The sequence below is a fragment of the Malurus melanocephalus genome, unplaced genomic scaffold (assembly GCF_030028575.1).
Source record: "Malurus melanocephalus ecotype Western Australia unplaced genomic scaffold, MMel_1.1 scaffold_39, whole genome shotgun sequence".
Classification (NCBI taxonomy): Eukaryota; Metazoa; Chordata; class Aves; order Passeriformes; family Maluridae; genus Malurus; species Malurus melanocephalus.
Window position 1 is genome coordinate 600370 of NW_026623271.1, and position 24725 is coordinate 625094.

Consider the following 24725-nt stretch of genomic DNA (forward strand, 5'->3'; position numbering starts at 1 on the left):
GCAAGGACTGGAAACAGAAGTCAGAGACATTCAAATGAAAATCAGGGCATACATTTTAAAGATTAAAACCAATGAAACCAGCAAAGAAASAGGGGAAGGTCTCCAGCTTTTCTCRTCTTTGAGCCTGTAGACATTTCTGGAAAGAGCTGTAGCAACGTAAATTGATAGACTTAGTACAAGGGTTGCTGTGGTTGAAAYAGCATATCCTGCAACATATGGGAGGTCAGACTWAAGRATCTAGAGMTTTSTTTCTGACCTGGRACATRCAAGCATTTGTRYCTGTAATCTTAAAATATAACTGCAKACCATTGCTCATGTTTGGAGCTGGTTTTGATCTTTCCAAATTTGTTATGCTTTTTAATTCCCCACATTTGTGATGCAGAAATTCAGAAAATCTAATTTGCCRTAAAACAGAAAAGAAGTAATGTTAAGGCTGTCTCATGCTCGGTTCCATGTTTAGAGACGTAAATATTGCTCAGTGACATTTTTCTAACCCAATCRTTGTTTCAGTAGCCTTTGGCAGCCTGTCTAGTTTGAATCTGAAACTCTGAATAAATTATTTATAATATCCAGCATTTTTTAGTAACATTTTTTCTGGTTTGTGGTGTCGTAGTTGGCTGCTATCCCAAAATGCCTCCTTTTCCCTTTTGTRGTATTCTATTTTTGGCACAAGTTAATACTGGGATTAACAATAATGATGGAAGTAGCAATAATGTTGAGTACTGAAAGTAGCAATAGTAATGAGTATCTTTTTGGGTGCTTGTAACTGCAGCAGATAACTGAACTGTCTGCAGAACAGAAGCAAAACCAAAAGGCATAATATAAGTTAGTGTAGCTTGTAAAGAAAGAATTTATAGCATGAGAAACATATTTGCAATGAGAATTTAATTTTATACTTGAGTTCATCCTCTTGATCGTGTAACAAGATTCAGGCTGGATTCATTTTGGTTGAAGGTAAACCAGAAAGTGGCCAGCTCTGAAAGGCCCACCATGAGTCCTTGGGATTAGACTGGGTGATAATTTTTAGGAGATGCTGTAGTGCTGGCAGCATCCTCAGAAGTTAGCTTTCCTCTTGGTTTCCCTTGATGTTTGGCATTCCTTTGTTGTTGAAATATCTACAACCAAAAAAAGTTGGTATCTTCATACACTGATTATTCCCTTTCTGAATAAGGGCATCTGCCAGCTCTTCTTTGACAACTGCTGCATTAGTACATCTTTTATGTGTTCCTCAAGAACAAAACCCAGATCCTCTTTTCATGGTGTCTTTGGTCTTTTGCTGATTAAAAGATGCCTTCAGACTGMAGTACAAGACAGAATGCTCTACTCAATTTTTTTTTTAAATGTCTCTCCTCCATTTGTTTAATTAAAGCACCAAAAATCAGATGCCTTTGTGGAATACCTCTGAATTCACCTCAGGAATAAGATCATAGCTTCAGCTGAAGTTGATCTCGAAACAGCCAGCCATGGATGCACTGCTCCAAGCTCCAACCAACATCACAGATTCATAACTTTTTTAAATGTTTTGGTTTCTTTCTTTTTGCTGGGACAAATATGATTTCACTTCTCTCACTGTCTCAGTTAAAACAAGAGAGTTCTTCAGCTCTATATTCTACCGCACAGGAATTCACTATTTTTATGTAGAAACTACTACTGGGTCTGAGTTGAACTGACATGCTGACAMCATTGCAACTTGCTATTTGTGTAAAAGAAATCTCATCATTAGCAGGGGGTCTAAATTATTTTTTGTTTCTAATGTTCCTTGATTGTCCTTAGGGTGGTCGGCTGGTGCTATACTGGTATAGACTTTTTTATGAGATATTTCTTTAGATCTGACATCTATTGCAAGGAAGAGGAATAAATACATAGATGCTTTAGGTCCTTGCAGATATATACCGACCCAATACTTGCTTGTTTGGGACATCCAGACCCTTAGTCCTGTGGAGTTCACTTCCTCTGAGGACTTGGTGTGGGGTGGCAGGGCCAGTTGGACATGCTGTCTATTGATACTGATCCCTAAGCTTATATTCCATTATATTTCTTTCATTTTATATATTTCTTTYATTATATAGCTTATATTCCATTATATTCCATTTCAGTTATCCATGCAGTTTCTGAGAACTTCAAATAGAATAAGTCCAATGCAATCTGTAAGTTCTTCTGTCACATAAACTAACTTTCATTATTGGGGCATCATTTGGCAGCTCAAGGAGCCTTCAGAAGAAACCTCAACATTCAAATTGAACCCTTAGCACATTTTCGTCTGAAGGGACTTCTGAAACAAAAAAAACTCCTTCCTAATGTGCAGCAGATTATATGGGTTATTTATTGCATGAAATATGCATTTTGAAGTCTTTGTTTCATCCTGTGCTATCATGCTTTGCCTATCTTCCTAAAGCAAAAGAGACACTTTCTGAGTTCCTAAATGTAACCATCTGKTTTTTTCTGCTCTGCCACCTTATAGCCCAAAATCTGAATGCAGACCTAGTCTAGCATTAGCATTACTTGAGCTTGTTAGTATAGGATGAGTAAACAATCTGACTTGCACACTAGCATTGTTCTGTGTATGAGGCCAAATTTCACCAATATTTGTCCCAGTGGTCTCACAGTACCATTTCAAAATGGATGAAGGTAAAATAATTCAAGCCAAGTACTGAAGTTATTCTGTTTCCTTCCATTCTGCAAGTGTTTAGAAGAGAATACATGAGATGAGCAGAAATTTTCTTTACTGTAGCTGCGCAAGCATCCAAGAATCCGGCCTTTTATTGTTTTTAATTTCCTTTTTTATTGCAGTCTTAGACAAACAGAAAATTTTTACTAGCTTCCTGATTTAAAACATAAATCTCTCCATTATCTCTGCATGCTAGTTTAATATTGTCAAGCGTGTTAAAAATAAAAAAAGGTAAATTGACTGCTGGCATTTCTTATATGGTGCAAAATTTACTTACAGTATATTGGGGCTGTAGCATTAAAAGAAGGAAATGGCGTTGGGAAAGTACAGATGTAATATTTTATGGGATATTCATCAAAATCTCCACAGAAAAAAACCAGGTGAAATTTCAGGCACATCCTGCTTGATAATGTTCATATTTGAGGCTCTTTTATAATGGCTTTGTACCATATGCAGACTGATATTGACCTTAACATGCACAGATAAAGCTGMAAATGTGTAACTATTAATCCACACCTCAGTGGCTTGCCAGATTCTTTAYTGTCCCATGATTTTAGCCCTCTAGTTTTCTCTTTTAATTAAGTAAAAACTGTGAAAATATAATAAATTCTGTGCAAAACAACGAAGCATACTCCTGATCTACAGACTGTATTGATTTCAGTCCAGTAGATCATAGCTGTGGGGACAATGTGCCTGAAGGGTAACAAAGTGAACCTACAGCTCTGTCATCCCATTTTTGTCCCCTGATGTGACACCTTTCTGCTTCTGGGGATGCAGAGTGAGCAATTTGAGTGCAGCTGCAATCCCGTGTTTTGTTCTGTGGCTCAGCAAACCGGGATATTAGAGAAATGCAGCAGCAGTTTCTTCCCCAGAGGTTGAGGGCATCGTGTCTCTGGAGGCAGAGTTCATGATCCTGCTGGAGCACCCACCATCTGCCTGCCTGCAGCTCCTGGGAACACAGCTCCTGCTTTATTTCTCTGTTGAAACATATTATGTAAGCACACACATTTTTTTCACAATCTAATTTTGCACAATGCACAGTGTCTCTTTTGGTCATTTGCATTTTCCAGCAGTGCTAATTAAATCAGCACRAGGGGACTCAGCTAACCAACTGAGACTGTCCCAGAGCATAACAGCCTCTTCATGCACWGAGCAGCTGGTTCACTGCTCCAAGACCAAGTGCTGGCTTTCATGCTAAAGTACCATTCTACACAAAAGGCACCTTTGATGCCATAGACATTGGTCTATGGCTACACATGCAGTAATTTTGAAGTATTTATTGAGTGCCATTCCAAAGACTACAATTTTTTTTTTGTTTTAAAAATCAGTCCCATTTTTGTAGGCTTTTGAGAACAGGCTAATTTGAAGCTACATTGTGTTTGCATGCTGGGGATTTGCTAGTTTTGACTGATACAGAGACATGGGCTCATGCAGTCAGTGCCTAGAAGTGAAGAGTGGTGTTGCACTGCTTAGAAAGCTTTGTCAGCAGTGAGTACATGGCAATYGTTTGCTTTGTCATCTGCAAATCTCCATGTTGTATTTGGTGGTTATTTATTTGCTTTCATTTTATCCTGCTAGCTCTTCTCTGAGATGAGTAAGAAGATTTTCCTTTCCATATGTGTAAAAAAGAGTGACTGTGGGAACTGCGTCCTTGGTRGGAGCCACGCTGCAGCAGCCAAAACACCCAAAAACTGATGGGGTGTTTTTGCCTTTTTGACAAAATGTTTGTCAGAGACAGACCACATAACTACCCAGAGTGCGATCCAGAGCAGTAGCCTTCTGAAATATTCTGGTACCTGGAGCTGAGTGCTTTTATGATAAATATTGTTATATTTAATTAGCACCTAACTAGAGTGTTAATTCCCTTTCAGTGGAATTAGCAGTACACTCATCTTGTAAATCTCTAAATATTATGTCTACTCCTAGTAACTAATTTTTTGATTGATTTGTTTTCAAGCCTAATAATGACCTTTTCAACTAGTAGAGCATCCAAAATGCAGGTGTCTTCATGTGTAACATGTCTCACCACTTCAGTGTCAGTCTGCAAGGACTAAGYAGTGCATGCTCTGGTCCAGCAGCCCCTCAACACATCAAGGCACTCACCTGCACTTGGCTTGGAAAGAGAAGTGCCACCTGCTCAGTTTCCAACATGATTTTCATTTGGTGTGCTGAGAAATTTTCTGACTCTCCTGGTTACCTTGTGTGATAACTGCAAGGTGGTGCCACTGTGGGCTGCAAGCTGAGAGGAGCATCCCACGGAAATTAAATAGAGAGGGCTGTGACGGTGGTGCTGAGAATTGTGTTGTTTGTAAAATGGGAGGACTCCTTCTCAGCCTCAGGCTTATTTGCACATTTTGTGTTGTCTTAATTTCCCATTGCTGAAAAATAGCTGTAAAACATCTCCTCTTTTAATTTTTTCTCATCATTTTACCTTTATTTTAACTTGATATGAATGCCATGACACTTGATTCTGGAAAATAGCATTTTGGAGGAAAGATACACATTTGGTAACATATATGCAATTCAATCTTAGAAATTAGCAATAATGTTGTGAACTCTGCAAAGTTCAGGTTATGTATTGCAAAACTGAGTTTGCAATTGATAAGTTTCTTGAGTACAAAGTCTGCAAAATGCTGTTGTGCTATTTATGACTAYCAGAAAAAAAGGAAGTAATGTATTATGGTAGTGATTTTTCATGGTATATTATGAATTCATACTGAGATGCTGCAAAGACTTAAAAAAACTGGGCTGCCGTGATTCAGATACCAACCTAAATCATATTTTTAAACTATTATTAGAGCTCATACAATGGTAACCTCTGTGAGCTTGCTTCCCTCATAAATTGTATATTACTGGGATTCTTTTACCCAGATTAATTTTTCTTTTTACAAAATGTCAGCACATAATTCACAGYCTATTAATATGGCAATATTATTTCCAGAAGTACAGAAAATAAGTCTCTATCTCAAGCAATTAAAATTGTGCAGCTATGATTTAAGTAAAATACCTTTCAAATAATTCAAGTCTGGTRAAATTATGCCACTATTCCAATTCAGTCTTTCATATTTTATTTAAATACATGTCAGACCTCCAAGTTCCATCACAGTTGTCTTCCACAAAGATAAAATGAAAAGAGTATTAGAGAAAAAGAATATTTGTGTCCCTAGCAGAAATACAGTTGTACTGATGTATTAATAGAAAAAGGGTATTAGCAGAGCAGTAACTTTTCCATTAAAGGTGAGGAGCAATTTCTGTCACTTTTACAAGGAGCTGGCTTTATCCATTGCAAAGCAAGGACAGGAGAATGTTTGCCACTGGAAGAGAAATTTGAGCATGTAAGTTCTGCTTTTCCTTSAGTAATAAAACTTGCAGCAGAATCTTCTTGAAGACTGGCAGTGTGTCTGTGTAGCTCCCAGCACAGRGTTTTAGGGGTTGGTGGCCCTGGTGGGTGCTCACAGGGGACTGAGGAGGCTCTGGAATGGAAAGCAGAGGTGGCTTTTGGTACAAGATGTATGTTTCTGGTTCTTGAGGAATATTTTCTGAGCAGCCGATCTCCCAGGTGCTCTGGGTGTCCACCAGCTGAGCCCAAGAGAGGCTGCAGGGTTCAGTGCTGGGTGACTCAGCCTTAAAGCACAGAGAATTACCCTGACCCACTGAGGTGTAATTTGTACCCAGCCAGAAAAAATGAGGCCCCATTATCAGCATTATTGTGATTAATGCTGCATTTTTCAGAGAAGTCAATTTGTCTCTTTTTTCCCAATGAACATGTCACTAAGCAGCACATGGGTGTTTGTTTTTTTTTTTCCCAAGTATATACATGAAAAAATATTTTGCTACAGATTGAATAAAAATTCCATTCTTATATCTTTATGACTTCTTTTCTTCATTGGATAAATTTGTCTGTTGTACATTTGTGACTAATGTAGATTTTTCTAGAATACAAAACATCTTCCTGGAAATAGATCCAACTCAAATGACAATATAAATGCTTTTCTGAAGCTAAAAGTAGCCTTAGTAGTCTGTTCAAATGTTTTTAGAATGTAGCAGTCAAACTCTGGTTAAACTTGTTCTGTGAGTTTTCATCTTTATGTGCCATCAATTTTCAAACAGGCTTTGTCTAGAAGAATACAAATAWGATGTAGTATTCCCTTTTCCAACTTAAAGTTGGAATTCTTGAAGTCAGTTTCTAGAACTTTCCTTGGGAGCTGTATCTGAGAGCTCRGTTACATGACAAACATTGGTGTGAGCAAGTTTCAGACCCTGTTGTGACACCCTTTGACCAAATAGAAGGAGATTTCTGTAAATAGGAGCATCTGAATGCCAGGTAGWATTTGACTGCTAGTAAAGGCTTCTGTAAATATGTACAAATTTCAAGAGAAACCCCTCTGTGCAAATATTGCTGGCTTCTCTGTGACTGCAGAGGATGAATATAGTTGTTGACATTCTCATTTTGTAAGTAAATGTAAAATCTCTTACAATTCTATGTTTGTCAAAACATCTGTAGAGATAATTGTTTGCCTTGGAGCAACTCTTGAAGAAAAAAATATCAATCTTTTAAATATCTCAGTAGCAGTCATTAAAATTTGTGTGTAACTTATCAATCAATTTATTGATAAACTGGCAGCATCTACAAACAGCTGGTTCATAATTAGCTTTAGTGAATTTACAAAACTGGAGTAAAAGGCAATTCATTTGCAGACAGGGTTTGTAGACAACAGCAGCATTATTTGAACATCACTTTATTTATGCCCCTATTAACTGGAACACCAAATAAAAGATAAGTGTTCTGAAAGCAAAGTGYCCCAAACTGTCCTCTCTGTTACAGGAATGACAGCTGGACTTTTTTTTTTTTTTTACCAGCCAATTAAATCAGGGCATTTCTCAGAATCTTCAATCCAGAACTATGCTGAGCAGTAAATTAACGACAGAGAACAAAACAAAGTTCCTCTAAATAGCGAAGGTACAAAATGGTTTTTCTTTATGGTTAAAGATCAATGTTTTGAGGTTAACTTGGGGTAACTTTGAGATTAGAAAGTCCATGGTGCCAGCAGGCTTTGGAAGGTGCTGCAGCTGGCTTTGCAATGGAAAACTGTTTCTGTAGCCATGAGGAGTAGAGCTCTATATTGCATTAAAAGCTGAGGTTCAGTAATCTGAGATAAAGTACAAAATGGAGATGTGTTTGGCTCAGTTGATTCTCCTGCTGACACAGCCTCTCTGTGTCATTACAAACCACATTTTTGCTTCCAGCACAGTGCACACTTATGTCTTCTCATTTCAAACAGAGGCTTGAGGCTAGCCACAAAAGCTAAGAAAATAAATCCAGGGCATGATACGCTTTCACGGTGTTCCTAGAATCAGTCTTCCCCCGTGGTGCTGGTTTCATTTGTGGCTGCTCCAGGGTATCCTGTTTATCTCASACTACCCCAGAAGGTACAGCCAAGGCAGGTGTAACGCAGCGGTGAATTGAACCCAGGGTGTCCTTAGGCAGTGAGGACTCCTCTATTGCCAGCAACAGTGGAAACATTGTCCACTGTGAAGATCAAAGAGTGTGCAAACCTCAGCCTWCTCTTGGTCTGAGGAGCGCATCCGGAATATATCATCCACAGAGATTAGGGAATTATGTATTTGTACAGAGACATGCATCCAAATGTGAATGTTCATCATGGACAAAATCATCATTTCCTAGAATTCATTGCAGGTTTTTTTAATAGTCTGTATGTAGTGCCATCCCCATGCAATTTAACTGGTAACTCCTACAATCCTGTATTTTAAAAGTTTGAATTTAARGTGCAAGGAGGAAGAAATCAATTTATAAAGCTGACGATGAAAGCCTAAGTGTTATAGACACAATACATATACATATGATATATAATATAAAAGATCAATAAACAAAAAGGTTAGTAATATAATCCATACCCAAAGAGCAGGACTACAAAATAGTAGGCTATGAAAGAGAAGGGCATGTCTCATCAATAAACTAGATCTTAAAATGTTTTTATCGTATATGGCACATAGAAGAACACCAAGATGTAATTTTTTCCTGAGCTTTTAGTCTTGAAATTTGTTTAGATCTCCATTAAAGGATCATGGAATAGAACTTCTTGGAGTAGCCCCAAATATGAAAGAAATTAATATTCKCCTTGAGGAGTCTAACTTGCTTGCATAATTCAATCTTGGATCCCCATCACACTTTATCACGCCGACCATTCCACAGTCAAGCTCATAGATCATAGATCCCCCCTAATGGTTTGAGACTTTGCAGATAAGTCAGATGGCAGACTTGGCTGAAGGTAGTGGTGAAAGGCAGGCAGAAGTGCAAAGATGATGCACAGTTTAATCTAGAGATAGAAATGCTTTAAAAATAAAATGTGTGACCTTCAGCTCAYGACTGGGAGTGTAATACATGCTTCTTATAATTTACTAAAGTTTTGTTTCRCTGTTATGGTGATTACATATTCTACATGGATTCCCGAAGGAACGTCCTTTGTTCAATATATGCCCATTATACCATGTGAAATGCCAACACTCATCTTTATACTTCTCTCAGCACCAGATAGGTTTGTGAGAATAATTTCACTTAAATAATAGGTTTAGCTACAGGCTGTATTGTTATAATGAATCCTTATATTATCCGACCAAGAGTTTTCATATTACTTGGAATTTTCATATTCTCTCTTAAAAGTGATTTTTCTGGTTAACTGTTGCCAGTTAAAGAAACTATTAAAGTAAATCATCTTATACTGGCTCATAAGTTTKAAATGCTTGAGATCTTTATTAATCAAGTGCTAAAATAAGACATATTTCAATTGTTTAAAAAGTACCATTTGTACTACAAACAGAAAGGATTCATATGAGTAGTGGTAATCATATTTTTTTCTTTAATGAAGGCTTTCTGAAGGATTTTTTTTTTAGTTCATTGCAGTAAAATATAACTGAACTTGTGGGAGGCAAAAAGGAATTCTGGTGCTCTTCTTCTGAGAAGATCATCTGGGGAAAAATCTGGGGATACATAGTTTATTTTGTTTTCTGTTTACAGTCTTTTGGGGTGTGAGGTAAGAGGGAGTGTTTGGGAGCTGTGTGGTACCCATCCCTCACTGCTGCTCAAACTTGCRCTGCTGATTTTTGTGCATCAGCCTGGGGTTGTGCGGGTCTGGAGAACAGGACAGGAAGAGGGGAATTACAGGTCACCTCATGTTAAGTTGTGTTGGATGGAATGAAAAAATGGAGATGTTTAAAGATAAGTGGTCATGGTGTCACTAAAATTATTGGAATTACTAAGAGGGGTTCTATAGGGTAATCTCAGTTATTATGGATTCTTAGTGGACCATTTAAAAAGATATTCATATATCTTTAAGATATTAAAAAGAAATGAGCAATTAGACCATGTACACAGCTTTTTACTGTGATGACTGTGATTTTCTTGACACATCCCAGAAAGAGTCACAAAACAAATATTCTTGCACCTACCTTCCCGRGTAAAAGACTTTTTTATCTCATTGGTTCAGAAAAGAACTAATAAATCAGATATTCCTGATGGCTGATTTAAACAATTTAGGTCATMATTTAGGCTACTTATAGAAAGGTCAAGATGAAGAATGCATTAATCTAGCAGGCACCAAATTGCATGTATTCTACTGAAGAGGTGCAGAAGAAATTTGAGCTGTGTTCAGATGTCCATGGACCTACCCCATGGTATGGATATAAAGCTCCAGGTGCCACCTGAATAAATGCTCTGGATGGGACTCTCCAGTCCTACTGAAGCTGGTAAAAGCCAGATCATTCAAGACATTTGATTTTGCCAAATATATGGCTTATGTTTACAGTCAGAAGTAGAAACTTGTTGAAAATGAAGGGAGAGTCAGTCTGGTTCAAGCAGGGCAGTAGAAAAGAGGGAGTAGTTTAAACCAAAAGTTTATAACTTGTCTGCTTTCACAGAGTAATAATGGTAAGATATTTCCTTTAGTTTCCCCAGACRCAGATCAGGTACAGATGTAAATATAGATCTAAAAGTCGTGCTYGCTCATAGATGTTTCTAACCAGGAGTATTTATAGAAGCCAGGGAAACTGAAATCTTTTACATTTCAATCCCAGTAAATAAACTATCTAAGGCAAATTATTCTCAGATGAGATGCAATTGATTTTACTGTTAAAAAAAGCCAAAATAATTTACCACATCATATTCTGGGAAGTCAATTTAATGAAAGATTATGATACAAGATGAGCAAATACTAATGGGTGAATACTCAGAAGTGTTTGTTGAAAATTTACACCAATAAAAACATGTTAAGGGTAAAACAAATTATTTAGAACTACCATTGCAGGTAGGGATGTTCATGTTTACAAGTAGTTCTTTGTGGAAAATAAAATGCAAGTGTAGACTCCAGCTGGAACATGGGTGAGTTACCAAATAGGAAGTTACAAAACAAATGTTACAATATTTAGGAYTAGATAAAATGATAAACCCTTATCCCTGCCATTTTCTTGGACATGGCAGTTATCTTCAGGTTTGAATCTTCTAATAAGCTAGAAACTATTCAGTATCCTTTTTCTGTGTGTTCTTTATTGTTCTTCTTTTCTGATTGGGCTTTGCTACTAGATTTTATAAAGATAAGGAAACATGAGAAAAATATATATTTTGCTCATTAAATTCATTGTATAACATGCAAACAGAGCAGTTTTCAGTTCATCCAAGTGTGTCTTTTGTTTTATAATGTCTGGAATCAACTTTAGTCATGGTTATGAGTTTGCCATCATGATTGGTAGCTGTGCCAAAACCACACATACATTATGCAAGAGATCATTACTGGAAGTATTTAATTCACATCCTATRTTTCTCAGCTAGCAAAGCAAAGGGATTCATTGGAGTGAAATGAAACTGAAACAGAGCACAGGCCTCAAGCCAGCAAAAAGAAAAAAAAAAAACCATAAAAGCACTGCATGGCTGCAAGCCAGTGAATGCTCCATCACACAGTTGTCAGCTTCCTCCTGTGGCAGTGGCCAAAGAACCCTTTAAATTATGGTCTCTGGGTTGGGCTGCTAAGCTCGAGCTGTGCAATCCCTGGGACACAGAGCAGTGCTTCTGCTGCTGTCACAGGCACTGAGCAGTGGCCTTGGGCAGCTCCTTCCCTCGGAGCTCCAGCTCAGGGGATTGGAGTGTTTGATGGGGATCCCTGAGCATTGTCCCCAAATCCTGCTGTGGGTGGCCTGGGAATAAAGAGAAGGGAAGGGTATTGGGTTCATGTCAGGAATTTTTCAACATCTCAGTGATTTTCAATGTACTATAAAAAGAGAAAATAAAGGGAAGTTGGATTATATGGAAACCAAGTCAGTCACTTGTCTAACTGGGCTGGATAGGAACATTAAATAGTAGTTACTGGCTGTAAAAATGCTTTCTCCCTGTTCCTTATCCTGTGAATTTACTGTCAGTGTCACTGTTCTTCTTTCCCTCCAAAGTAAACCAAATGATAGCATTTTCTGTCTCTTATTTTCAGCCTTTTGGAGGACATAGTCCTGTTATTATTACTCATGCTATTCTTGATTTATATAGTCTGTTACACAAACTGTAATTCACTGCTGCTGAATCAAGGCTGGTTTACATACTTGCAATTCACTATAGTGTTCTTGCAAAAAAGCCTTGTGGACCCATAACTGCACACACAAGATGTTGTTCTGATTGTACTTTAAAAGGATCAGGCTGCTCCAAAGCTCAGGTACTATAAATACCACAAAAGCACATCTGGAGTCAATAGGCTTTTAAAAAGCATCAGGTAAAACTACAGAACTTTTTACAGGAGAAAAGCAGAAGAATTACAATTGAAAGGATTGCATCTGTTTATCAGGACTGTAGAACTATTTTATTTTTCTACAATTACCAGGAGGAAAAATTCATTGTTATATCAGATTCAAAAAAAAGGCAGCTTATGSCCAGAGAATTGAAAAACATCAATTAGCTCAGAAAACAGAATTACTTTTGAAGAAGAAAAATATGCTARTTTTACATATTTTGTCTGTAGTTAATCTGACTGCTCTTTAAGATTGACTAATCTCTACAGTATATACTCAGATATTAAGAAAATTTCTAATTTTTTTTTCCATTGCTTGGAAGCTGCTAGGTTTTATTTAAAACCATGGTTTTATTTATGTTTATTTCTGTTAGAAACTAGTTTTTAAATTGCATGTAACAAATACAAGTTTGTAGGCATCTCCTCCTATAAATACACCTTTTTATATTTAGTTTGGAATATTCAATTTGCCAAAAATATCAGGTGATGCTTTTTATGAAGTGCTGAGGAGGTTTTAGTGCATTCATTACACAGAGTGAGCTAAATGAACTAAATGGCTGTGTTTGAAGCAAGAGCCTGTGAATAAAGAATGCACTTTGAGGGTCAGGAATCTCTGTAGGTTCCTAAACTTACTTATGTTTTAATRATTGGGGTTTGTGTCAGTGGGCAGGCTGCAGCTGTTGTTCTCGAGCTGGCATTTTCTCAGGCTGCCAGAAAGCATCTGCATCACTGGGCATGTTCTGTATATCAGAGAGAGAAGAGCAAGAGCTGCAGGACCTTTACTCTCTGCAGCCGATCACAAAGGACAGCAGACTCGGAGAATTTCTCTGCAACCTCCTTGGAAATCTCACAAGAAATTAGAAGAAAGATGGTCTGGTTTGCAAACTGAACCTATTGCAAGAAACAGGGTTAGTGGTGCAAAGTGGGAGACCAAATAGAGCTTGGGGGTCCCGGAAGAGCAGAGATCCATGTGGAAGTTCTCAGCCTCAGGGAACTGGGCATACAGGTATTTCATTGTKTCTGTTATGAGCTGGGGTGCTTTTCCCCCCTTCTTTTGGTTATGAAAGTTTGCTGGTTTTTTGCCTTTAGCTAAAGAGAGAAATTATTTATAAGCTTTTTATAAATGTGGWGCAAAAGGTCTTGATGTTCCTGCAATAATAAGATTATGGACCTGTAATAGGCAGATAAATAGGAGTAGTGTAAGGAGAAACATATTTTAATTTATAAACATTTGTGCTCTGCAGTGACTTTCAAATAATTAGGTAGGAATGTTATGTGTTCTTATTTGCAGGAAAATCTTTATATAGTCAGTCAATAAGAATTCTGGCAGGGGGTTCAATAGCAAATGACATTTGGCAAAAATGTTTTAAGGTTGAATGTGTGAAGCAACAAGTTAGGGATCTATCTACTTGCAATTTTTCATCRTGGGAATATATGTCAGAACTCTGCAGTAATGATTTTCTATATTTTCCCTATGTCCGAATTTTGTAGAGTGAAGAAATTGAGTTATTTATAGACTKTTTCTCCATAATTATAAATGTGATCCATATTCAAGGTTAAAAGAAATGGGGAGGAACTATATTGGGAAATACTTATTAATCATGTTTTATTAGATTTATAGATATGCCTTTCATAGTGGAACATGTTACACCAGTCAGTGGCTAAACTATAGTTTAAATTGTTTTGTCCTAAAGTTATGGTGAAAGTAGCAAATACAGGGTTTTTTACTCCATTTTTCCTACATTTGCACTGCTTTGCTGAGATGTTGTAATGAACTTCTTTGGTGGTGGAAACAAAATATGAATCCTTGTTTGTGATAGTGTCTCTTTCAATTGTGAGTTCTATCAGAAATAAATAAAACATTATATAGCATTTATATGATCACTCAGTACAGCCACATTTTATTCTGGTTATACATGGACTAAAACCAATGAACATTGCAGAGAGATTTTGAGCAAGAGTTTTGGTTTAATAAGAAATGGGAAATTGGTACAAGGTAATGGGAAACATAATACCTAATACTTTATTATTTAGATACATATGTAGGTAGTTATAGAATAACAGCATGTTCAAGCTTTGTGCAGAAAAAAAAATTGACAGCTCTGTCTATGATGGTGTATATATTCTCTGAACTGTACAGATTTAGCCAGTTATTTGTGATTAACTGCTTTTAACCTTTACAATTATCAATAGCAAAAAATGCTGTACAARCCACATGCCTTAACCAGAAAACTCTTTGTGCTTTTGTCCTCCATCGTGACAGAAACACGAAGGAAAATGAGTCACAAAGACTTCACAAGTGATTCATTGCTTCCATCAAAGCAATATAATTTTAAATTGCACTTTCATTTGTCTTTTCCCTGACAGGAGGCATTGTTGATAAGGACCTTCGTCACTACCTCAATCTACGGTTCCAGAAAGGTTCGGTGGACCATGAGCTGCAGCAGATCATAAGAGACAATCTCTACCTCCGCACTGTGCCATGTAAGTWGGGCAGAGATGGACAAACCTGGCTTTTTAGTGGCAATAGAATGTCTGAGTGAGTGCTGCTGAGGCCCTTTGCAATGCATGAAGAGGTGGGCTGTGGATAAAGCAGCCTTCCTGCAAATAGATTTGTGGCTTGGTTCAAGTCTTCCTCCTTACTGATGAGAAATTCAATTCTGTAATGCTGAACTGGTTTCTGATGTTTTAATGGTGTTTTCAAGGTTGTAATTTCATAAAGTCTGGCTCTAGAATAATAACAATCCTATTTCTTCTGTAGTTTTRRAAAGCACAGATTTAAAGGGAAAAAGAACMGTTTTGTGGGCTGGGTCAGTCCAACAGAGAGTATGATCTGCCTCGTGTTTCAATATACATTATGCAATAATACCATTGAATTTACAATGCAATGGGGCAATAAGAAAAACATATAAACTAGATTTTGTTCAAATGCAACAGGTATGGCAATGGATATGTCTTGCATGTGTGTTTTTTGCCACATAAGTCAATGACATCTACATTCAAAATATTCTGAAACCTCTAAAATAATTTTTGTTGTATTGACAGTATTCAGCTATTTCAACAGTAGACATGAAATTAAGCAGGGTCACGCAAACTGTGTCTGACAGTCAGGGCCATGCCTTTCAGAACAGATCTTCTTGGCTGACAGACAATATATCATTTAAAATGGACTGAAGTTCCATTATTCTTCCCTCATAAAATAATTGCTTAGCAGACATAAAATGGGTCTGCTGGTTTTGGCAAAAAAGGGGTGCACTTTTGAACTTACGGGCTTGACACTGGAATGATAGGCAGAGGAAGGTATACTGAGTAAGTGGCTGTGCTATTTATATAGTAAAAAGTGGATGCTCTTTAAAAGCTAAGTTGTGAATGCTGCTGTATGTTTTTTCTTTCACAACATTAAAGAATGGAGCTTTGAAAAACTCCACCTAAAACTCCACCTAAAAGAAGTTGTTCAAGCATTTCTTTTTTTTTTTCTTTTTTTTTTGGAAGTTGAAGATAAATAAATAAAAATTCTTAATTTGAGGAGCTCCATTTCCAACTGATCAGAAAGAAAGGTGGAGAAAAACATTTGAAAATTATTACCTGGATGCAGAAAATCTAAAAAAAAGCTACATTTATGTGAGATTTATGATGAATTAGATTCATCTGAAAGGGGCTAAGAAACATCACAGTGGAAGTGGAAATGCAATTACAAAAAAAGTTTTGAGATTATTTCCACTTTCAAGGATGTCTGGGAGCATCATTAGCATAAGAGTATGCTTATTATAACTCCAGTATTTGCTCATTAATGCCAGAACTCCTGGTTAATGAAGAAGGAAAATACAACAATACTGAACTACTGCACACGTCATGTGTGGCAGATAATGTATGTCAGCAATTCGGGCAYAATGAGTAGTTTTTGAGATTGTTTCATGTTTAATCAAGGCAATAATAAAGTGTTCTCACATGTCAAGTAAAATACAGTACTTACCAAAGCAACCWTGTCACTCAAAAGTAACACTGCAACCACAAAGACTACAATTTGGAACCTATAACAATATTGTCTTTACTTTCTGCTGTGGCTTCTCCATCTTCTGTGTCATTTTAGGTGGTTAAATTCTCAGTCATTATTGTATTACATATTGAGTGTATTTAAGTAAAAACTACATTTTGCAATACAGTGTAGTGTTGCAGATGACAGCTACTGAATTGCCAGGTAAGCTGGCATGGTCTTGGGGGGTGGAGGACTCTTCAGTAGTGGTGATAGAAAAGAAAACAAAAATCCCCATGGTGCCCAACTGGCATGTTTTGTTCAAAATTTTCTTGAAATTGCTATTAAAGTAATCCTTCTGAAATGTGGCTAATTAAAAAAAAATAAAAATAAAAATGCAGCAGGATGATATCTGGTTAGCTAAAGGATTTTCTAGAATCAGTCAAATAAAAAGGACACAGTCACACAGTTCTCAACCCAGATTTCTCCTGAATCGTGGTTGTGGTGATTCTTTTTTTAAAGCCGTTTTACTCTGTCTCCAGCATTCATGCCTAGAAATATGTTCTCAACTGTTTTCTTACTTTCATATAACTTAACTAATTTTTGAATTGCAAACTGACCTTTCAAGGGCATTGATATTCAAAATTTTCTGCTCTTGGCAGTGTTTTGTTTTTAAGCTCTGTATATYGCCTAATAATACTGGTTAAATGTTCTAACACTGTGCTTTACAGTCCTTGGGATACAATGGAAATGTTGAACTGTACCACTGCCCACAAGTTCACTTAATGAGTGCACCTAACCATGAACTTATTACAAGTCTTACAATAGATGCCAACACAGCAAAAGCAGCACTCAATTTGGTCAAATTCTTGTGCAGAAAAATAGAGAAGAAAAGCCAACTGCAGGAAGCACAGCCTTAATTTCCAGTGACAAGATTGGAACACRAAGAGGAAAAATGAGAAAGAGATGGCAACATTTTCCTTCTAAACATACATCTACAATCTTTGCTCTGGTACAGAGGCATAATTGTCAGTAAAACCATGAGAAGCTTTTTAGAGAATCCTTGACCTTGTGKTTTTACTGTTACTTGCTTTCTGTTCACGCTGGCAACACTGGCCCCAGCAGTGCAGTGGGCATGACTATGGTTTCTGAGCTTTCTAGCTCAGACTAAGTCATCTTTCACTTGCACTGAATGAATGAGTACTCTCTGTGAAACCAGGAAGCAGAGAACTAATCCATAAATCAGGACAAGCCAACTCAAGGTAGACAGTTTASTAGAAATTGGATAAGGTTGGGCCTTGAGCTCAACCCTGGCAGCATTGAAGGCCAGGCTGGATTAAGCCTTTCACAGCCAGCTCTAGTGGAGGTRTCTCAGCCCATGGAGGGGGCTGTTGGCACAAGATGATCCTTAAGGATCCTTGCAACCCCTTAGCATTCTGTGACTCTATGACTAATAATAATTTTAATTGTCTATTATGCAAGTGTGTATCCCTGTGTGCACCAAAGAATAGATGGGCCAGAATCACATGACATGAGGATAATGGGTCAGTTCTGCCCTCAGAAACTGTAGMCCCCGGGAGTGGGATGGATTGGTTGGGTTTGTGACCCTTACATTTCTCTATTTTTGCTAATGCAGTGCCCTTTCTACTAAATTAGAAATGACCGTGTAACCCTGAGAGTCAAATGCTGCYTTCCATAAGTGTCGCAGTTCTCAGTGCCATATGAAATTGATTTTCCCTGCATTGCCAGCAGGAATTAACATATATCCCTGGGCAGGATATACAGTTATACGTGCAGCAGTCAAGATGCAGCCTTTACCAAGGCAGTTTTGGGGAAAAGAAAAGTTCCTCATTTTCCAAATTCAGAAGACCTGCTGAAGTTGGTGTCATGCATTTTCTTTCCCTTTCTCTGTTGCGTAGGATTTTAGCACTTTTCATGTCCTAAACTTATTCTTGAGGTTATTGAGGAGCACTAACCATTGCTTTTCATACCGAAAAGCAGGCATGGTAAAAAGTGGCAGCTGTCAGCACTGTGTGACAATCCATCCAAACCTGCAGAAAGACCACGAAACACTTGTAGGGCTCTGAGTGCATTAAGCAGACAACACCTTACTCATGCTGCATCTCAGTAGTGCTCTCGGCAAACTGCAGTTGCCATGTGGGCAAGCAGCTTTCCAGCCTCCACAAAYGTGAGAAGAGGTACCTCTAACTTGATGTCATCGCAGGAATAAAGCTTTGAGGAGAGTCCATCACAGGAAAGCAGTTTTGGTAGTGACACTCATGGTCAGATCTGTCTCCTTTGATATGTCCTTCCCAGCTATTGCAAATTCCAGTTCTTTAAGAGCTGGCAAAGTAATGTAGCTGTGGTTGAAAATAGAATCTGTGTATGCTTCCTTTCCAGACAGGGAATGTGAAATGATAGTGGAAAACACTGTGATTAAACAGCACTGTAAAAAGTCAAGGACAAGCTGATTCATAAAAGTAAAAAGTCATCCATTAATTTGAAGAGGTACTCATTGATATCCTCTGGGATATAACCTGAGATTAACAGTAGCTCAGGTGAATTAGTCTGTCCTGCTGCACCAATGGAGGATGCAGCCCATAAATGCATTCTTTACTGTGAAGGTGGTGGGGGGGGTGGAAATAGCTTTAAAAACATGATGGGGATGAGGAAGCTTCCTTCCTAGTCTTAGAGTTTAAAAAAAAAAAAGGAATAGTGTAAGAATGGAAAGGACTGGGTGCATGGATCAGCCTTACAGCACTGGATATTGCAGCATTATCAGTAGCACAGAAGTTGGAGGAAGGATGTTTTATTTAAGACATTTGTCAGCAGCATAGCAAAAGAAGTTACATTTGTGACTCAGCCATGTGCCATGTGTGAGTGACCAAAGACAAGAAATGGAGTCATTATGAGCTGCAGTTTCCCACATACAAACTGTGATARCAAATCCTCCTTTTTCTCAGCTTTCCTGTTGATGCTGTGGGTTCCCTSTGTCAGGTGAATGTAATTAACACTGCGCTGCACATATGAACTCTTAATGAGTCACTAAAGTCACTTCTGCTGTGACTTATTTTTTGCAATCTCCTTTGAATATCTAGATTCACATCATTTAGATCATTTTGAGTCAGTTCAACTATAGTTTTGTTCTATTGTACTTTAGTATAATATGATCTATATATGAGTTTAACCTACACACCAAGTGCTATCTTTGTGCTGTTGAAATGTTATCTCTGACAGCATGATTGTTTATTGTCTAGCCCTCCTCTCAGAAGAAAGAGTACATGCAGTGAATTTTTTTTTTTTCTGGTCTTTACCATACACAGTAAAAGTAATGCCATTAGCTTATTTTTCTGTAATACTGATGTCAATGAACTGTATTTATATTTGAAGCTGCAGGGGAATTCACACTTTCAGACCTGAAGAAATCTTCATCAACAAAACAATGCAAAACAAACAAGGTTTTTCTCTCTTTCAGAGAAATGTAATATATTGGGAAACCTTTGTAGTTCATAATCTACTTAATGGGTACCAGTAAGAAGTAAAGAACTTCTGGGGATGTGTAAGACTTTCCTCTCCCGATGACTGGAGTTTTCATGGTTTGTATTTCTTCTAATACCTTTTATTTTAGTCACAATAATTAATAAATACTGAAAGCCTCATTACATACCTAGATATTCATATGAGGTTTCTTATTTCCAAGCTGAGGAAAGAGTTGCAGAATTCAAGTGGGCAATAACTCTGTATTGGTTGAGGGCAGCCCAAACTCAGAAATTCCCTATGTGTAGTTCTGCTGCTCTGAATAAGGATGTGCAGTATTCCTGACTAATCCATATTTGGACAAAATTGAAGCCTTTCAAATTTTTTTTGAAAAATACTTTTTTTTTTTTTTTCTTCTAAAAAGTATATAGCCAAGGAAGTTCAAAGGGAAATGTGTGAAACAGACATGGCAATGGTTTAATACATTTTTCTTACAAGTTTGTTCAGTGTCAAAAGTATCTTAGGGGAGGTATTGTCAGTTGAAGAGCTGCCATTTGACGTCACATGGAACTATTGTTAGGATAAAATAACCTGTGCTTAGCACACCATACTGCCAAGAAGTGTCTTCATCACTGGAAATAACAAGTACCTAACTTTAATGACTACTTTATGCTTCCAGACAGTGCTAGCTAYTGCTTAGACTTTGATGGTTCAGAGTAGAGCAAAGCAGAGCTCTAACAAAATGTTCTTGTTGTGTATGTAGCAGAGCACACCTCCAAGGTGTACTTAAAGTGAAATTATTGGCAACTGTATTCAGCCTTTTTAGTAWCTCAAGGAAAATCAGGTAATGATGTGTAGCCATAATACATTCAATATTCCTAATTACCCACTGGAAATGTATGCAGGACAATGACATGTTTTTCTGAAGACACTGGGAATGTCTAGTCGAGTTYGGCTTATGCATCTCTGTGTTAACTTTTCCATGTCCATTTCCCCTCTTATGGGACTTTTCATCTCTGCTTCCTCTCCATCAGTTCTTACAGAGCATTGCCTGTGCTCAGAGCATCCTCGGGCTGCAGGCACTGCATTGTCTTCAACAGGAAGAAGTGGATGAAAGTAAAAACAAGTTAACAACAATTTTTAAAATTTGTTTACCAAAGTGAACTGCAATTTTACTTAAGGTCTAGGATAAACAGATGTCCAAACTATGTCTACAAATCCTGATGGAAAACTGTACTGTTTGTTAGTCATGAGAGAGAAGATAGACATAATTTCTGTTTTCTTTACTCAGAAGTTTCTGAGTTTTACCTACTGGGCACATCAACTTTAAGCTATTCAGTGACTAAATACTCACCTTAAAACAACAGGTATCCAAAGACAATAAATACTGTTCAAGATGAAGGGGGGAAGGGATGTGTCTGATGTATAGCTGTAGTAGAAGGTGAGAACAGTTRTAACAAAAAGTGCAGTAGTTCCATACCACTTCTGATACTGCAACTTGAATGTTCCATGAAGGTCATATGAAGACATTAGGATGTTTTCACTGGCTGCTCAACAGTTACAACAGTCCTGTTTCTCAGAGATATTTGCCCCCAAATCACATCTGTAAGACACTGAGGCTGCTAATTCTGTCCCCTGCTCCCATTCTTTCCACTCCTTCATTCACTGCTTTCTGCTCCATCAAATGCCATGTTTTTCTCCCCCATTTTAAAAACCAAGTTCTCCAAAATCAGTGAATATTTTTTATAATTCAGTGCCAATATAAATTATTTAGGTAACAGGTAATCTGATGCCCTACCARCTGGAGAGTTGATATAAGTTTTAGCAATGAAAGAAACCATAAGAAAATGTTCTGAAATTGCAAACCAAATCTCTCTGAAGCAGTTTTCCTACAAAAGTATATCACATGTGTTCCTGAACTAATGTTAACTGGCATGTGATTTAAAGACTAATGTCAATCTGCTTGGGTATCATATCTGTCTGAAATTATTTTTAAGTGATATACCACATGCATAATTCCAGATGAAAGTGTCATTGCAATATTTKTGCTGATTGTCCTCAGGAATCACTACATATTTATTTAAAAGTTGAGAAGGTTTTCTAGTGCTGCTGAATGGGTTCTCTAATTCACATGATGCCAAAAAATAAAGGATAGTGGCAGTTTTAAACAAAATTTTATGGTAGCACTAATTGTATTGATTACTTGAGAACTAGCAGCAACTAGAAGGGCAATAGCATGAATCTGATGAAGTACCTTGTCTCAGCAGAACAAGAATAACAAACATTRGAAGATGCCACAAATAACTTATTTCACAAGTACAAGTCATAGTTCTTSAGTAGCCTAAAGCAGCTTGAAGTTTRTGTAGAGGCTGTATCTCCCTATGACTTTTCAAGCCTGAAGGTCTCWAATATACTACTGACCTTTCTCCTTAAATAACCAAAGTATCTTAGAAATCTTAGAATTAAAAATATGATAAATAAAACTTGCAGCATTGTTGAATGTAAGTGTTCCTGTGATTTCTAAAGCATCTTTYATTTCCTACATGAACTTTCCAAATTGCTTTTTGATGTTAAAAGATTTCTAAATATATCTTCTAGATAAATTTAGCCTCCATCTGCAGTCAAACAGGTCAAAATATTGATTTTTTTTTTCTTGAGGTAAAGTGAGATACTTTAAATATCTATGTTTTCTCTCAGTCTAGAGAAGATCAACTGTCAGGGACAGTGGATAATCTTTACTTGGTGATTTTTATCTGAGGAACAATTGAATAGTGAACATGGAACACCAACAGCTATCCTTAGAAATTCAGAACAATACCAACAAAACGAAAAAGTGTTGTGTAAAAGAATCAATATTCTGACTTGAATGACCAGTTAAGCTACTCAATCCATATTTGCATCATTGAATGATAAGGTCCAATATCGATTCTGGCAGAGTGTGCTTCTTTTGTTTTTTTTTCTCCTCTGGGGCTTTCTTCTACAACCGCAGCCAAAGCAAATCAGCAGTAGTGATGATGGATGTCATCATGAATAGATCACCTGATGCTTAATAAAAAATTTGTGTGAATTGGTAAGCAGTTGGACAAGCTGACCAAATAACCAGCTTCTCACGTTTATGTCTCTGAAATGCACCTGCAGCTCAGTAGCCTCACCCCAGCTGGAGCCCAGGTCCTTCCTGATTTCTTTGGAAGTTTTCCCTTCCTTTAAAATGGTCACTACTTACGTTAATGAAACTATACAACTTTAGATCTTTATCAAGATTTAAGATTTTTCATGCCCCCATCACTAGAGATGAAGACACACCTTTTTTCATATTTTCCATCTTATGAAAAAAGAAATAATTTCAGCCTTCTGTACATAGTGAGCCAAGGTAAATGGATTAATGTCTCTAGTGGCACCATGTTTTAGATTTAAAACTACCCTGGCTAGAATAAATCCCTTTGAGAAGAAAAAAAATTAGGGAATGAAGATAACAGAGTTGCTGTAACACCTGAAAAGGTGCTTAGCACCTAAAGAGTCAATAAAGCTTTGTTTCACCAGTAGGGGTGAGATTAATTTATAATTTACTGGCTGAAAAAATGTTATGAGTAAAGTCCTTTTCTGCAAGTCCTATTTATTTTCCTGTATCCTGAGGATACTGCTGTTCTGGTGACCCRTGACAGTTTGTCAAAACTTTACATTTCTCCTTTATCTCCAGGTTTTGATTCTACCTAATGCATTTTTCTTTTTCTAATGTATTACTGTTATTAACATGTCAACCTCTTRACTAGCTATCAATCTATTATGGATTTTTCAAATAATTCTGTCAAATTCACTTCAATGAATCTGAATAGAGAAACTTTCATACTGTGAAGATGGCAGAAATATATTTTGGTTAGAAAAAAAAAAATTATAATAATGCAGAGGTCCCACTATTTCAAATGAATGCAGGGATCTGGATTTAAATGCAGAACAGTGTTGTAATTTTAGTTTTTAATTCTTGTATTTGAATTTTAAAAGCTTGCCTTGACGTATCTTACAGGGTCTAGAAAACACTATGCTTTCCAGTTAACAGATTAATCCTAAGTTTCACAATAAATTACATTTGCTATTATTTTATCRATATGTCTTTGTTGAAACTAATCACTAATACCTGTGATATGTTGCTAAGATATTTTCACATTGCTCACAAAAGTAGTGGATAATTTTATATGTAGGAAAGCATGAAATTCACTCTAGGCTGCTGAAGGCGCAGCGTCCACATGTGTTCTAGTGACCTTTATCTAGTGACAAAATGCACACTAGCACTCAGTTTAACTCATCTGTAATTTCTGATTCCCATTTTTGGTTTTACTGGTTGTTTAGCTTTCTTTTTCAACTTGGTATTGTTGGTATTGTTGATCTCTTCAACTTATATTGGTAATGACTTGAGTGGATGCTTGATCAGTTATTTCATTTGGCATTCATTAATACAGAGAAACCCAGAAATGTCTTTTTTTTTAAGCTTTTAATCAAAACCACCCTACTCCTTGTTGAAAAAAAAAAGTTGGGTTTTTTTTTTTTTGGGTTTGTTTGGTTTTTTTGTTTTTTTTTTTTTCCTGCAGAAGGATCTGTGGAGCCCTTCCTGGAAAGCTTGATCACAGGTGTGTCAGGAACCTTGCAGCAAAGCTTTGCCCAGCTATGATTCATTCATTTCACAGGACACTTAATTTAATTGGCAAATGCACATTGCACTGTTCTTCCCGAAGAGCTCTTAGAACCCAGAGGACAGGCTGTTGTTTAATTACCTTTAATTAATTGGAAAATGTACACTATGGTGTCACTCAGGATGGTGATTTGGCAAGAT

The 24725-nt window shown here is 37.1% G+C and overlaps 1 protein-coding gene across 2 annotated transcripts in view; it reads left to right on the plus strand.

The window, feature by feature from the left end:
- The window catches only part of MAGI2 (membrane associated guanylate kinase, WW and PDZ domain containing 2), a 691018-nt gene that overhangs the window by 190763 nt on the left and 475530 nt on the right, over positions 1-24725 (plus strand). For both annotated transcript variants that reach the window (XM_057364469.1, XM_057364467.1), the window contains exon 2: positions 14818-14934. In XM_057364469.1, coding sequence (XP_057220452.1) covers positions 14818-14934 — 117 coding nt within the window. The remainder of the gene's footprint in view (positions 1-14817; positions 14935-24725) is intronic.